Source organism: Triplophysa dalaica, chromosome 7, assembly GCF_015846415.1.
Source record: "Triplophysa dalaica isolate WHDGS20190420 chromosome 7, ASM1584641v1, whole genome shotgun sequence".
Taxonomy (NCBI): Eukaryota; Metazoa; Chordata; class Actinopteri; order Cypriniformes; family Nemacheilidae; genus Triplophysa; species Triplophysa dalaica.
This window is the reverse complement of record NC_079548.1, coordinates 19,847,349-19,863,497: the sequence shown is the minus strand read 5'-3', so window position 1 is coordinate 19,863,497 and position 16,149 is coordinate 19,847,349. Positions and strand designations below refer to the sequence as shown.

At 40.6% G+C, this 16,149-nt stretch overlaps 1 protein-coding gene across 5 annotated transcripts in view; it reads left to right on the top strand.

The window, feature by feature from the left end:
* The window catches only part of brd4 (bromodomain containing 4), a 40,668-nt gene that overhangs the window by 8,186 nt on the left and 16,333 nt on the right, over positions 1-16,149 (top strand). For 2 of the 5 annotated variants that reach the window (XM_056751943.1, XM_056751942.1), the window contains exon 1: positions 3,756-4,406. The exons of the other annotated variants lie outside the window; for them this stretch is intronic. In XM_056751943.1, coding sequence (XP_056607921.1) covers positions 4,306-4,406 — 101 coding nt within the window. In that variant the 5' untranslated portion in view covers positions 3,756-4,305. Of the gene's footprint in view, positions 1-3,755; positions 4,407-16,149 lie in introns of those variants that run through there. 5 annotated transcript variants of the gene reach the window in all.

Genomic DNA, 16,149 nt, shown 5'->3' with positions numbered 1-16,149 from the left:
AATAAAGTTTATACTGCTTCTAATATTTCGTTGTGGGACAAAACAATATGTTGTGTAAGTGTGTTTGGTTTGTCTCTACAGAAGGTTGGTTGAATTTACAGAAGCACCCCCTTCACATCTGTTCTTCTACATTGTATGTGATGTGGTGACCTCATCTCTTTAGAGATCTCTCACTCTCACGTGGCTCAACGCCCCTCTTTAGTGCTCACGCAGAGTACAAGATAATTGCTTGTTAGCCTTTAATTTAAATCCCTGTCCCTTTTGGGGTGTAGTGATTATTAACAATAGTCGCAGAATCAAATCTTTGTGGACATTAGGTGAATAAAAGCCATGTTGTGAGGCTCAGGAGCAGTCTTGGTGTGTTGATGTCCTAAGCTCACACACAATTTTCCGCTGAAAATTTTAATTGGGGAGTCTCAGTGTCTTTCTTGTTTTGGCATCTCTGTTTTCCACCGCATTCCCCTCTGCCAATAACAGCAGTCTAGCCTTTGGCTTTCGCCGCCACGGTGGCCGCTGTCACTCTCCCACTCGCCCTCTCCTCTTCCAACATTTTCCCCTTCTGCCTGTACTGACTATCAGCTTGTGTGGCTGCGGTGGCACTGGGTGGTCCTGAAGTGAGAGAGACAGTGAGGTAAAGGTGGCATAGAGCGGGCGAGAGGGGGAGAAGGAGGGAAATTAGCCTGAGTCATGATGATGATGATAATGATAAGATGTGTGTGTGTGTGGACAGATGGTGGGTTGATTGGGGAGGAGACAGTTGATGTAAGTCTTGAGGGGATGTGAGAGGTTTTGCCTCGGTCATGTGAATATTGTGTATATACATTTATTTCACACTCATGTCATTCCAAACCCATGACTTTTTCTTCTGTATGAGTACAAAAGGAGATTATGTAAGTGAATATTCTGTTGGTCGGATTCAGTACAATGGCAAACTGTTGTGTGACTTTACATTTTCAAGGGATAGTTCACCCAAAAAGAAATGAACATTTATTTAATATATATATTAGATATCACTTCGTTCATTAACATACTTGGAGAAATGAGTGCATACAATCAAAGTCAACATGGGCAAATGTTGTTTAGTTGCCAGACTTCTTTAAAATATGTGTTCTAAAGACAAAAAAGAGTCATACAGCTTTGGAATGACAAGATTAGTAGATGATGACTGAATTTTTGGGTGCGATGTCCCTTTAAGTCCCTCAAGCGCCAAGATAAAAAGTGTACCCTGTTTGCTAAACAGGTTAAGAATTCAATGTCAAATTTACTTTTAAGAGATAATAATCCAAGAAGGAAAATTCTATCACTTACTTGCCACCAAGTTGTTCCAAACCTGTAAAAATGTTGTTGTTCGGTTAAACGGAAAGAAAGAAATTCGGAAGAATGTTTTGAAGAATTTAGAAAAACGGGAAGGTTTAGCACACCCACCTGTACATTTACATTTACTTATTTGGCAGACGCTTTTATCCGAAGCGACTTACAAGTAGGAGAATATATATATTTTTTGTCAACACGTTAAACAGTACGGTTAGCTTACAAGGCCATGCTACTAGGAGGAATAAAGTTGGAGTAAGCAAAGCAGAGAATGAACAACAAGATTTTGTTCTTAGACACAATACATAGACAGTTATTGGTTATTCAAATATAGCGGGACATGTATGCTTCGAGCTGCTTTTTGAAAGTTGTGAAGGATCCTGCAGTTCAGGTGGAGGCTGGCAGTTCATTCCACCACAGGGGAACCGAATGCGTAAGCTTTGCAAGAGATTTGGTGCCTCGCTGTGATGGAACAACCAGGCGTCGCTTATTTTCAGACCAAAGACGATGGGAGTGGATGTAGACCTGAAGCAGTGAGTTTAGGTTAATGGGCGAATTTGCCATTATCGTTCTGAAGGAAAGTGTCAGAGATTTAAACTTGATGCGGGCAGCCAGTGGCAGAAAATTAGGAGGGGTGTTACATGGGCTCTTTTAGGCTGATTGAAAACTAGGGGTGCAGCTGCATTCTGGATCATTTGCAAGGTTTTGACTGCATTGGTTGGCGGTCCGGCCAGTAGAGAATTGCAGTAGTCCAGTCTTCATATGACCAGAGCTTGTGATAGCAGCTGAGAGGCTTGCTCCGACAGGAATGGCCTGATATTGTAGAGCACATACCTGCAAGTTTGAGTGGTTGCTGCAATGTGAGCGATGAATTTCAGCTGGTCGTCGGACATCACCCCCAGGTTCCTCGCAGATTTGGTAAGTGTTGTGGTTGAGGACTGCAATTATTTTTCTACCATGGTAGTAAATGGTGCCCCTAAAATCTTTTTTATTTTTCCAAATATCTTTCTTTGTATTTAAAAGAACAAAGACATTTATACAGGTTTGGAACAGCTTGAGGTTGAGTAATTCATAACATATATTTCTCTGTTTTTGGGTGAACTATCCCTTTAAATGGAGGAAGCTGCGTTCTGCGCTCGTGATTAGGGTTGGTCCGATAGAGGATGCCACCTTCCATCGCCGATGGCTGACAGACATAACGGTCGTCACATGACTCTTGCTGCTCTGTGAAAAACTGAAATAAACAAGACTAGGGAGCATATTAACTTGTGCTGTACAGAGCAGTTTATATCTATATACCTGTGCTGTTCGCGCCTGACTTAATAACTGCTCAGCTTGCATGTAAAGAGAAGACACTCTTGACTTCATAACTGGGCGGCTCTTGCTGTATAAAGACGTGGATGACATTGCCCATTGCAATTATTTATTGTAGACATCATCCAATGGATGTTGCAGTGATGGAATTTTCCCACCGGTTAATCGGCATGTAAAAACACCGGCTGTACCGGTGACACCGGGGGTAAGGGTTTTGCTAGGGGGTGTTGGAAGATGGAGCTCTGTGCAGGTGGACACCGACTATCGCAACAAGCCTATAGTTTGCCACAATTAGAAACAAACTAAGTAGCCTTGTAACTAACAGTTACAAAAGGGGATTGGCTAATAAAAATGAAAGACTCGATTGGTGTAATATGCTGTACAACTCTTGAAAGTTTTGCTTAAACATTCAAGCCAGATGCTGTGTTTTTAGATGATCTTTAAGCATCTCAACTTTGTTGCCTCGAGCAAAAGAAGTTGAACTCTTTGGCAACCTTTGTCTGCAAGACTGTTTTTCCGCAACACATCCCGTCACACAGCGAGTGTGATCCAAAAAGAATGTGGTGGATCCAGCTTTCGTGTGTTATATGGAGGTGGATCCATGTTTTGTCCTCCAGTTCACCCTCCCACGAGTTCACTCAGTCTTTCCATCTCCTCCTTGTAAACCCCCCAATCCAAACACGCTCTCTAGCCATCAGTGATATTTGGCTCTGCGTGTATTTCCTGCCCGTTGTATGAGTAGCCCCAGTGTGGCGCGTTGTGTTTTTTTGTGTGTGTCAGTGCAGTCTAGACGTGTGAATGTGCACTGCGTGTGCGGAGAGGCAGCAGATAAGGCGGCTTTTGGTGTAGTAGGGGGAGGCACGCAAGAGATTGGTCTGAAAAGAGTGTGTGGGGGAGGGCGAAAGGAAGGCAGGAAGGGGGTGGGGAGCTAAAGGTGTGTGTGTGTGAATGATGTTATGAAGAGAGAGAGAGCAAGAGAGAGGCAGGCCGGAAGACACAGAGAGAGAGGGAGGGAGGGTGGAGAGTGCTCACGCTATTGATGGGAAAGAGAAGGGAGGGGTTTAAGAACGAGCAGACGCACGAGAGAGCCGAGGGAGGGGTGTGAGGGTAGTGCCTGTTCTCAATGAGGAAGCGCCAGAGCCATTTTCACTGTTGAGTAAGAGCACGCTGCTCTCAGCGAGAGACCGAGAGAAAGAAAGTGCGCATTCTGGATTTTACCAAGACGTCTTCGCTGGTCTTCGCTCTACCCCACTTGCTGACACCCTTGCTGACACCCCAGTGGAGGCGGTTTGTGTGAGCGAGGCTTGAGGGGGGACACACAATGGTGCGAAGTGCCTGTGGCAACTGGGCCGTTGTGCTGCCGACGGGGGGAGGGGGTAGAGAGAAGACCGGCGCACAGAGCTAACAGATCCAGCCAGTCTCGGGCCTCTCTCTCTAGCACTAGTGAACAGAGACTCCGATCAGAGGCTTCTCAGGAACGAAAAACCTCTTTCTCTCAGGAATATGGTGGACTAAATATGGATTAACATGTATTTGGCGCAGTGGATTTTGGGACACATTCGTCAAAACTGGAGATTTGAGAGCGAGAAGTCGCTGTGTGTTGGGATTGAGTGACAAACTTTTCTTGCATTAGTTCCCCTTTTGTTTTGGTTTTGCTTTTGTGCTGAGAGGAGCTCCTAAATGGATTACAAAATGCATTCCAAGTCTAACGATTTGCTGGATTTTCAGACACTGGATGCCCTTTTGGAAAAAATTGCACGTTGCCCTGTCCCTGTTAAAAGGTAAAGCTGATAAGCGTTTGATTTAGTTGCTCTTTAAAACATTTCACAACTGTACTTTGGTGTTGTTTGTTTGTAGTTTGTTCTCTTTAGCTAGTGCTAGCTAGTAGGTTGCTGGTGATGTTAGGTCTTAAGATTTTGGATGTTCTTTTACTTTGATTTAAAGGTTTTTAAATCCGCTTCTATTAATGCTTCTGTATGCAAGTAATGTTTCCTACGCTGGACGTTTTTCCACGAAACCGCCTGAAATTGTGTATAAAAGGGTGGCATTGTTAGGAAGAAAGCTAAAAGCTTCGAATATGCAGCCTCCCGGTGGGAGAGAGGGGGTGTGTGAGTAAGCAGGGGGAGGGGGGTTATTCAGAGGAAGAAGGGGGTGGTGTATTGGTTGTGGCAGTAGGAGAGGGATCAGTCACCTCTGATATTGTCAATTTTAGTGAATGGTCAGATTAAATCCAACACGTTTGTTTTTCTGACTTAAGCTTTTATTCCGCTTCATTTTTAATATCTTATAAATTTTTGTTAAAGTTAGTAAAGAAGTTAATAACACTAGCACTGATATAAACGTGCCAAAGTGTTGTTTCCCTTATGAAGTTTGTCTTTCTGCGTATAGGACTATGAACCATAAAAGGAATATTGTCGCTGTTTGGACCTCGTATGTCCAGGTTCGCTATTTTTCAAGAAATGGAAAAACATAAGATTTTAATGATTACATACTGTGCACAAAAGCACTTTTTTGGTTTAGATGTATGCAAATTCCAGTGACTAACATGAAGTGTCACTAATTATAATGGCAAAAAAATCAGGGAATGAGGAGATGATGTTTCAGAAGGACAGCAGCAATGTAAATGTGAACTATAACTGAGTTACTGTCATCCTGCTCTTGTTTTTCATTGCATTTGAGTTAACCAAAAGATGTTATTCAACCCAACAATTTGCTTTATGTTCTATAAAGGGTAAGACTATAAAGTTTTTATTTTTAGTAAATATGAAAATTCACGCCACATCTTTAACTAGAACACCCTGTCCATTATGTATTGCGACCTAAAACTGTTGATTGACAAACAGCTATACGTCTGAGGACAGACCCATGGGAGCACTGACATGTGAGACTGAGAAGAGACTTTGCATATTGGACCGGCCTGCTTTGATGTCTGTCATGCTGGAGTCGTGTTAGGCATGCGGAACAGTTGCAGTCCTAGAGCTGCCGCAGTGGAAAAAAGTTCAACGGTCACATTGCTCGCATCCCTACTGTGTGCTGTGCTGCCAGTGCGCTCCTGGCTCCGTTCTCAGACAGCCGTTTCTTAGTCCCCGTTCGGAGCAGTTTTAGGTCACTGATTAAAGCTTTAGCACAAACACAACATGGCACAACAAATGTTCAAGCAAGGTGAAAAAGACTCCGATTAGTTTGATGGTGGTACCTGTGTCAACGTTTGTAAAGCTTATTTGCCGCCACATTGGGAGCAGTTTGAAGGCACAAACACAGCTGTTAAGTTAGAAGGTTTTACATCTTCCTAGTGGCAGCTGTGAAGCCCGAGATACTGGAAAGCCGGTTCCCAGGAGGAGTGCCGGCGAGACATGAGTGTGAAAGAGGAGATGGGAGATTGTGAAGGAGGTCTTGAGCAGCTGATTCGGAACGGTTTCATTTATTATTTATGCATATGCTTTCAAGCAAATAACCTGATGCCCGTTCACGTACCCTAGACCTCCGGTGAGAGCTGGCGGCTTTCTGTCCTGAGAAACTCCCTTTATAACATGAATGATATTGTTTACTTTTATTAGGGATGCAGCCATTTTGATGCCATCAGTTTTTGCATCCGGCCTTTCATGTATCACGATTGGGCTTGGCTTGCCTGTAAAACCAGATTTCCTAGTAAGCGCTCAGGTTCACAAGTAACCACGGCTACTTCCTCACATACATTCCATGGCAGTACGTAATGATGTACGTCAGGTTCAGAGGTCAAGTCTTATTCCAGAGGGTGTGTTTTTTTTTAAAGGAAATGTGAGTACAGGAAGTTAGAATTCTGTGTCAGACCCCAATGCAGTAAGTGTCCTTGCTACACTTTCTTGTTAGTTAGGCAACCAACCTGTTTTCGTTGAGTTGAAAATAAAGTTGAAAGTAAAGAGACTTGTTGCACATGTCTAATGGTATGAGGTTTAGCAGAATGATTCATTCATTCAGACCAAGCGATTGAGTTCTGGTGAAGCGGGTTCCAAGGGCTGTTCGCGAACGCGTTCCGATCTCCGTTGGTCTGTTTGCAACCGCGTTCCATGGACAGGCCCCCTCTGTCTGTTCGTGATATGGGAGTTCACGGGAAAAATAACAAAACGTGAGGATGGCAGGCGATGGGTGTGAAAACTGGGAGACTCCCGGCAAAAACAGGAATGTTGACAGTTATGCAAGACGCAATCAGGTAGTGAGATACTGCTAGGTTTTCCTACATAGAGAAATTGGTGGCGGACGCCTCCATCAAAAGTCGTGCCGCCTCAGGCTCGCGCCAAATTATGTAGTGAGTCTTCACAAGAAATGCTGCGCACATTTAATAGACTGTCATTTGTAACTTTATATGATAAAAGAACATTTCTATTTGGTTGAATAAAAGTAATATTTTATACAACTTAATAATTGTCATTTTTATGTCAAACTCAAAGTGACTTTGGTTAATTCACTTAAAGGTACAGTTGGCCTACGTGTGTGTGTGTGTGTGTTTGTTTGTGTACTAGATCAGGATGGCACCACCTCTTCCTCATTTGGAGCCAGGAAAATCCCTGTACTGTCAATGAAGAGATGAATGGAAAGATAAGGAGAGAGCGGCAGAACAGCAGCGTTGGGCTGTATTGGTTTTTGTTTTTTTTCTCACATTGGATTAGGGGTGTGACACTACAGTCATCCCACGAGAACCAGTCAAGATTTTTAGACTTTTTTTAAAGAAATCCTCAATGATTAAATATATAGAGAGGAAAAGGTTTTTATTCACCTTAAAAACACAAAATACAAAAAATGTAGGCGTTATAACATAATCTTGTACTTAATGAAACAAATTAAACTTCTATTTTAATTATATTATTCAGTTATGAACAATACATAACTCTGCAAAATGTTTTGTCACAAACTCAAATGACTGGCAGTTATTGGACAAATTTTTTGCTTTGTTTTCTTAACAGGTGCAGCTTTTAGTAAAGAGCTGTGGTTGTTTTCTCTATATGCTTTTTACATGATGCTCATGTTAGCAGAGGTAGCGATCTTATCCCACAGTCCGTCCTCCTTCATCAACTGACTGTGAACCCTCATAGACTTAAGAGAAACAGAGAAAACTACATAAATGCATCATGTTCAGAGGTTATTTGGTATTTTTATGGAACTTATGACGGATTTTAACAATAGTATAAAATAAAAGGACACCACAATCAATTCTTCACTCACCACAATTATGTTATGCACTGTGATTATGTTTAACTAAGAAGTTTTCGTAGTAAACGTAGCCAACATGGATAAATCACACTTTTATAGACATTGAAATCAGTATTTCTAATAAATGATTACATGCACAAATGCACTTTATATGGTTTTGAGCACATTTCAGTTTTGAGCAACCAGTTATGTCTGAGGCCTAAGATTTTGGGAAGGTTTTTGAAACCTGCTCTGACCTTAAAGTGACCCAACCATTGTTTAAAAGCTTGCCCAAGCTCTGGGGACTTTCCACCGTGTACGAGTTTATATAGTGATGGTTTTCGTCCATTGATCCTGGTAAAAACATGTTGTGATATCAAAGAGAAATGTAGCGTCCCTATTGTATGTAAATTTATTAAAAAAGCAAAATTATGATTGGTCTGCCACAGTTAGAACCATTCCTTGTTGCTTAGGAAATAATGGGAGCAGACAAAATACGTTTTTAGACGGATTTTCCTCAACAAGATCGCATTAATTGTAAATTCTCCGTCATTCACAGATTTTTTTATACCAGTGACGGAAAAATCTGAAGTCCCTCCGTCATTTCGAGGGCAGTTTGTTATTCCCCTTTTTGTCGTGTTAGTAGCATCAAATAATTTCCTTTCATCAGAACGTGATCGTAGGGACGCGTACATTTCCCATTCATTAGGCTGCTCATAAACGCCTCGTCCACTCAGGAAAACCCAAGCGGGATCAGCGGAGACTCACGGTGCAGAAACAGGGGTGACACCGTGTAATTTGTTCCGCCATAGTTTCAAAACGAACTGAAAATCTCATTGCACTTTTTATAACAACACAGCGATCATTGTTTGTGGATCTGATTCCGCAAAGCATGCATCTCTCATGGAACCCGGTCTCATCAATGTGCGTATAAATAACACGAGTTTACATTTTCAGATTGGGTGTAATCAGACCCTCTCATCGCATGCTCTCATACACAAACAGGCGCGCTCAAACCAGTGGTGCTGTGTTCACAGACCTTTTCCCTTCATAGAGCGATAGGGAGAAGCGTCATTTTGGATAAACCTAAACTTTCAAGTGGTGAAAAATGTCTCTCTGCGTATTCAATCTCAAACTGCTAGGTCATGAACGGAACCTAGCAGCTTAAAGTTACTTGAGATTGAATGATTACAAAACAGTGTGTACAAGCACCTGTCATTGTTACTGACTGGACATAGTATTTCATGTCTGAGAACAGAAACATTAAATATAATGAACAAGCTTTATTTGGCTTTTAAATACAGAAAGTTCAAAGAACGTTTACATCACGATGACGTCACAAACATGTTTCATCGCACGTGATATCACCTTGCACCATAGTGGCACAGATTTTTACTGAAAAAGTCTAGCCCAGCCTGTTTTTGAGGAGGTTTGCCTGTGAACGTATTTAAAATAATGTAATCTGAACTTCCAATTGTTATACTGTACTTGTGTTACAGTCTGCTGATGTTCAGCGGCGCCCTCCCACAGTGCTGCTGTGACACAAACAGCCATAAACACTAGTGCTTAATGCACGAGGCGCTGCAGATGCGAGAGACACATTTGAAGGTTGAAACCCATCCGTCTAGCGCGTGTTTACATAGAAAAACGGTGGGAAAGTAGCACTGCGGGATGGAAAATCACGTTATGTATATGAATGGCCAGAGTTGCACATGCTTTGTGCAGTTATTAACACATTCTGTACAGTAATGAAAACAGGTCTCGCCACAACAAAATGTGCACTCACACAAATGCTCCCAAATATATTTTGAAGATGCACAGGTTCAATTTTTAAGGAGCATATGCGTCTATAATGGTTGCAATTTCAAGCCCAGCAGTCCATCATGCCTATTGCGTGAGGAAATTGTGTTCTGGAGAGACCAATCGGATCTCGCCACATCCCTACGACGGATTAATAATACGCATCAGACGCCGAGTGCAAGGTTTCAGTGAATGACACATTTTTTAGGATGACGATTATGAAAAAACCGATACAATTTCTGACACAAACTTCTTAAGTCTTGTATTGTACATGCTCCTTGGCAGTATTGTAAAGAGCAAGATGTTGTGGGATATTTGGCAGGCTTAGAGTATCTGCTCATTTCTTGTTTGTAAGCTCAACAGCAAATCTATACAGCATTGGCTCAATTGATTCAGTAACACTTCTATCAACAGGCCATCTTGCTAATACTGGTCCATTTGGCCGCTTCATAGTTTGAAACACAGAGCAGAACAGAGAATCATGACTTCACTTTGAAGCAGGATATATGTATTTTGTGTAATATTAATTGAACAGCTCTAATTGTATAATTTGATATGTAGTCGTCCGTTAAGATTTTGGGCTTACTTCCTATCCCATCTTATCTCTTGTAATACCAATTAGTCATGAGCACTTCACATCGCTTGACAGCCGCACTCATATGCTTTCAACACTTATGTAATTGCAAACTCACATTCTGACCTATAACTCTAGATTGCTCTTTGCATGAGTGGTCGAGGAGTGTTTGACTGTTTACTGCGTATTAGTATTTGACCAACATTTCCCACACACGGCTCACATTGCTCATCACGGCTAAGCCAAAGATCTTAGCTGGATTTTACCTCTTAAAATCTGACTCATGGCCAATATAAGGATGAGTAAGCTCTCTTATTGCCTTCTGAATTGTAGAAATGCGCTTCAGCTGAGTGACATCGAGTCATTGCCTATGTGCCTAACGTGTTTTGTCAATCGCCGACCTCTTTTTTTTACATTTGCTCCTTCACTTTTATGGCTTATCATGGCGTCTCAATCGCAGTAGTTAAGCAGTCTGCAAAATAATTCCTTACCTCCTTCGAGGGTCATTCAGATTTTTTAAATGGTAACCCCTGATTAGCCAAATGAGTGCTAAATGGTAGTTACAACAAAATGTGGGTGTGCTTCTCGAGGCCAAGATTGTTTATTACAAACGTGTCTTAAATCCTAGTAAATTAATTATTTTACATACATGTCACATTTCTGTTCATTTTGAAACCATTTTTAATTGGTTTTACACGACCTCCATTACAAAAATAGGAAGGGACACATCATCTTGGCATCTGGACTGATGCTCAGCTGATGTGTGCGTGAAGCAAATTGAACCATATCAATATTCATTTTTTGGGGGGCAATGAAATGGGATTTGAGCTTTTTCATAACTCTATATATATTGTAATATGTATTCTATACTTTAGTAAGGCTCTAGACTACCACCAAACTGCTCCAAATGCAACCGTTTTTTATAGCGTGCCAGGTCAAATATCACAGAGTCACATTGGTGCAAATGCGTAAAACGAATTAGAACATTTAATGTGATTTATTTTTTTCTTTCGCGATGTCCTAATAGCTGTGACAAACAAACAATGTCCGATTCGCAACGTGATGACTCATTTGAACAGATTAATTTTGTTGAAACAATTCGAATACCAAACACTGAATTCATGAGACTCACTGAATAATAAACACATCAAATCTGTCACTCAAAACACCTCAGCATACAAGCATGCTGAGACCATTTAACAAGAGTGGTTAGTAAGATTTAGTATCTAAAGTTTATATATGACAAAGTATAGTAGAGTACATATATGATTATTTAGTTCGGAGTTACTTTTGGGTTTTAAGAGCTTGTTTAATACAATTTTGTGTGGTATAATTAAGAAGGCCAGTGGCAAAATTACAGCTTTTTGCAAGAGGATTGTGGAGAATGACAGGTTACATTTGTGTCAGATAATTTTGTAGCCAATATATAACTTGAATATAAAACGAAATAATAGCAATTGTAAAAAATAACAAATACAAAGTTTCTTAACATTTTATTTTGGATTTATTTGGCTCGCAAGTGTTAAAGCGCAAATATGAAGCGGCCTATAGCTGACCATTTTAAAAGACAGCGTGACAAATTAATAGAACGATTCATCAACTGCGGTCATTATGATTACTTTAAAAGGGGTGCGACCAAATTGTAAGTTGGTGCGATAAACTGAGAAAGTGGGTCGCACCACTGCAACCAGTGGGGAAAAGGAGTCTAGAGCCCCTTCTGTCAGTTATGTCCATTGTTGTGATCCGTATGTTGATTGACAACATTAATCCAGCCTATTTATAAATGTTATTTTGTATGCAAGATGTACAAGATGATACAAGCTCATATTATGATGTTTACTGCTGGCTGACATTTGGCATTTGCGTGTTGTTGAAACAAACAATGTTTAAACAGTACTGTAACTCATCAGTATCTCTGCCTTGTAGCACAGCTTCCCAAACACTTCCCAAATTGTCATGTAATGACACCATCAGAAAGTCCTTTTACCTGTCCAGAAAAGCAGTACGAGATGTAGATGAACTAAACATGCAGCAGTAAATGGGACTTTACCGCAGCGGAAGAGTTTTCTGTTTATTAAAATGGGAAATTTAGTAGCATTCTGTGTTCTAGGGCAGTGGTTCTCAAACTTTTCAGGCCAGGTACCACAACCCCACTGTCTAAAATTTCCCACTAGTTGTAACAACGTTTTACCAGCATTGAGCAAATATTTTGAGAGTATTTTGATAGACAGATTCTAGTGTCGGAGTAAGCTGTCTTTAAGCTCTCTTTACAGAAACTCTGCATGAAGACAACATTTAGAAATCATTATACAAAATGAGTTGTGTACACAAGCTATTACGTGTGGGCACAGTTTAACTTACCACTGTTTAACAACAAAATGTTATTTTTGTATTCTTATTAAGCCATTGGTTTTTCTTTGATCGAAGTCATTACAGAATACCCTTGTGCTTAAATCTGTCCTAAACAGCTGGAAATCAGTTCTTAATGAAGTGGTTTGTTTATTATGGGTAAAAGTCTTGCTGTGTTTGAATGAGTTATTTGGGTGTTGATCTTTATAAGCACAGTGAATGAAGTTGCTGTTTTCCATGCAGATTTGGCGGTTATTGGCCATCTGTGTGTTTGTGTGTAAACGCATGCTAAACCAGCTGGAGTAAACCCATGCTGGGGACATGAAGCGTTTTCCAACACCAGTTTGCAGAGGGTGCGCTAGACTTTTTTATTATGACGGTCAGGCTCGTAAAAAATCCATCATAATCTATTAATACCCGTCACTATGGTGCAAGGTGGCGTTTCGTGGTAATTAGCACGTTCGTGACGTATTCACGCTGTACTTTCGTTTACTCTCGGAACTTGCTTTATAATTTGATACAACTGAATGCTCAATAAAGCCATTGTTGTTTAGATTAATTTATATATTTAATGTTTCTGTTGTCATACATAAAATAATAATTTATTGTTTGTTCATATGTCTAGTCAGTAACAATGACATGTGCTTGTAAATGGTGTTTTGTACTCACATAATCGCAAGTGAACTGCGGTCTGGTCATGAATGTGGTGCTTCAGTCGCTTGCTGAACCGAGAAGACGCCAAGAGAGACAATTTTCCACTCGATGAAAGTTAAGGTTTGTCCAAAAAGACACTAGACGCTTTTCTGAAGGAAAAAACTCTGTAAACGCCGCACCAGTGCACAGCGTGCTCGCCTTTGTGTTTATGCATGCATGCGACGCGGGGGCTCAGTAACGGATGCATCTGTACTACGAGTCTTCACTGACCGCGGCCCGTTTTCCATAGCGGACCAGGCATTTGTAAGTAAGCTAATGAATGGGAAACACATGTCCCTTCGCCTACGATCGCGCTCTAAAGAAGGGAAATGAGTTACAAATCGCCCTTATTAAAATTCATCAAAATGCTGGACGGCCTTCAGATTTTTGCGTCACTGGCTTAAAAAATCGGAGAATTTTCAGCTAACGCGACCTCTGTCTGTTGTTTAACTGCTCTTTCTGTGTGTCTGTTTTGCTTTCTTTACTGTTGCGTACACCCTATCTGTGTGATCGCATTTACTCCAGTCACAACAGTTTATTTACATGTTTGTTATACTAGACAGTAGGAGTGTGTTCTGTCAGGCCCTGATGTTGTTTGTTCTGTTTATAAACTTGTTCTTGTCAAACTCTGTGGCATTAAAAGAACCCCAAAGTCTTGGAATGAAGGTTGACTTGAGGTTGAGCTGTATTGACGGCTTTTCCTTGATGTCGAATATATCAGACGAAACGTATGCCACGTACATACTTCAAGGGTTTGAGAAATCGGGACTGTCAACTTCATCTAAATTTAGAAGCAAATATTTATATTCTTTTTTTTATTGTCAAGTCACTCCTCAACTTGAAACCAGAATAGCAATATTGTCTTGTGACTGTAAACAAGCATTGATGTCGCTTACACTTTTTTGACCAGAGCAGTATTAGTTATTGGGGAGGAACAACATTTGGACAGTTTAAGTCACTTGCTAACTACATGTTTCTAAGCTCAAAGCCTCTGGTTTTAAACATTGTGCTCTGTAATGTATGGATTGTGCTGAGAAAGTCAATTTGATTGTGAAATGCTGTTGTCATTCTTGAAATAAAAACTCACAGAACAAGGTTAAGCACTCGGAAGAGAAGCGAAACTGTGTTAAGCTGCAGTGTTTACAAAATCACAGGTTTGTAAAAACAGGTTGTTTTGATTCATTTTAAGTGTAGGTATTAAACACAAGACCAATGGTGTTCCTGCTAAGTAATATCCAATATAAAATAATACAAAGCCAGTGAACCCGCAAGCTGCCAAAAGGGGATGCCCCTTGCAAGCGGTTTCATTGACGGGTGATCTGACCAATCATGATGCTGATATGAAGTGCCCCTGTGACTGACCGCCATGTTCTCCGACGAACAAACCAGTCCGACAAGCCTGGTTTAGTAGAGCTTTGGTGATTAATATGAAAAAATAGCTTTTTGATTATTGTAATAGTAATCGGAGATATATATATATGCACACAGCTTTAATGGACATTCATACTATAACGATAAAAGAATACTAAGTTATAACTTGATTAAAAATCATTCTAAATGAAGGAGAATAGCAGAATAGGAGTTCACATCACAACTATACCAGTGGTGTTTGACGTTGGAATATATTACTTATTGATACATTACTTTCATGTATGAGCCTGCCGGCATGATATGCTTTGCATCCCTCTGATGACGAGCACACTTCAGCCAGCAGCATTTGCAGTGACATTTAAATGGAAAGACACTTTCAGAAATGAAGTCATAAGAGTAACAGCTGTACGGTGTTTGTTGTATTTAACAGAAATAAAGAGCTTTCCTGTAGCTCAGTTGTAAGCGCATTGCGATAACAACACAATGTTATGGGTTCGATCCCAGGGGATTGCATATGCCCATGTATAAATGTATAGGATAATGCAATGTAAGTCACTTTGGATAAAAGCGTCTGCCACATTCATAAATGTAATTGTAAAGATTATTACACTGATGGACTGTTATTCTTTTCTATAATGAACGAATACTTAAAGTTAACTTTCGTTTTCACAAAGAAGGATCACGGCCGACCAAAACTCTGCCCGAAGTCACTCTCTCTAAAATGGTCATTACTACAAATTTCGGAGTAAATATAAACACTTACTACACCACATTTAGGTTAGCTTTACATCCATTTGTGTGAGAGTGGTAGCCGATTTTAGATTCTGCTGGTGTGGGGGCAAATATAGGTATTATTATTGATACAGTTATTTATTAATTTTCAGATTTGCCAACAGATTTGTTAGTTATCTCAAATCCTGAATGTATCCCTCTAATGCAGTCCTTTCTATCTGAAATCAGCGTGTCATTTTCCCAGAAATTCTTCACTATTTCCCCAGGGAGTGAACACATTTACACTGAGAGCACATGGCTGATAGCAAAAGCTTGTCGGACAAAGCAACAGAAACGAAGGCGGGCGGGGTTTTGCGAAGGTTCATTTGACATCATGTCACAAAGACTGCTGATAGAGCTTAAGTTGAACCCTGAACATTCAATGAAACCGTAAATAGGTCCGTTTTGTTTGTCCTTTCTTAGTCTTCCAAGTCGATGTTTAGGGAGGGCCTCGGTTTTTCCATGGAATAGCTTATGAGTGTGCATTTACTGGTAATAGACAGTTTGGCATTCTTTCCCTAGTAGTCATGCCGGCCAACTGTAAGTTGTGTCTCTCTGTGCTCAGTCTGAGCTCATGCTTGAGAGCATGTGATCTAGCCACGGTTTCTTTCGTCACTAGGTGAGTCATCAAGAATGTGGTTTGTCGAATCAGAGACAAACAACTGTTTGGTGTATACCACCAATTTTAGCTCCTGGTAACTCCACAAAGTATTTTTAACTGCACTTTTGTGTGTGCCTTTTTGGCCTTGGGCTGAAGATTAGACTTGTGTTCTACGTGTACCAACCTGCACATTGTGTCC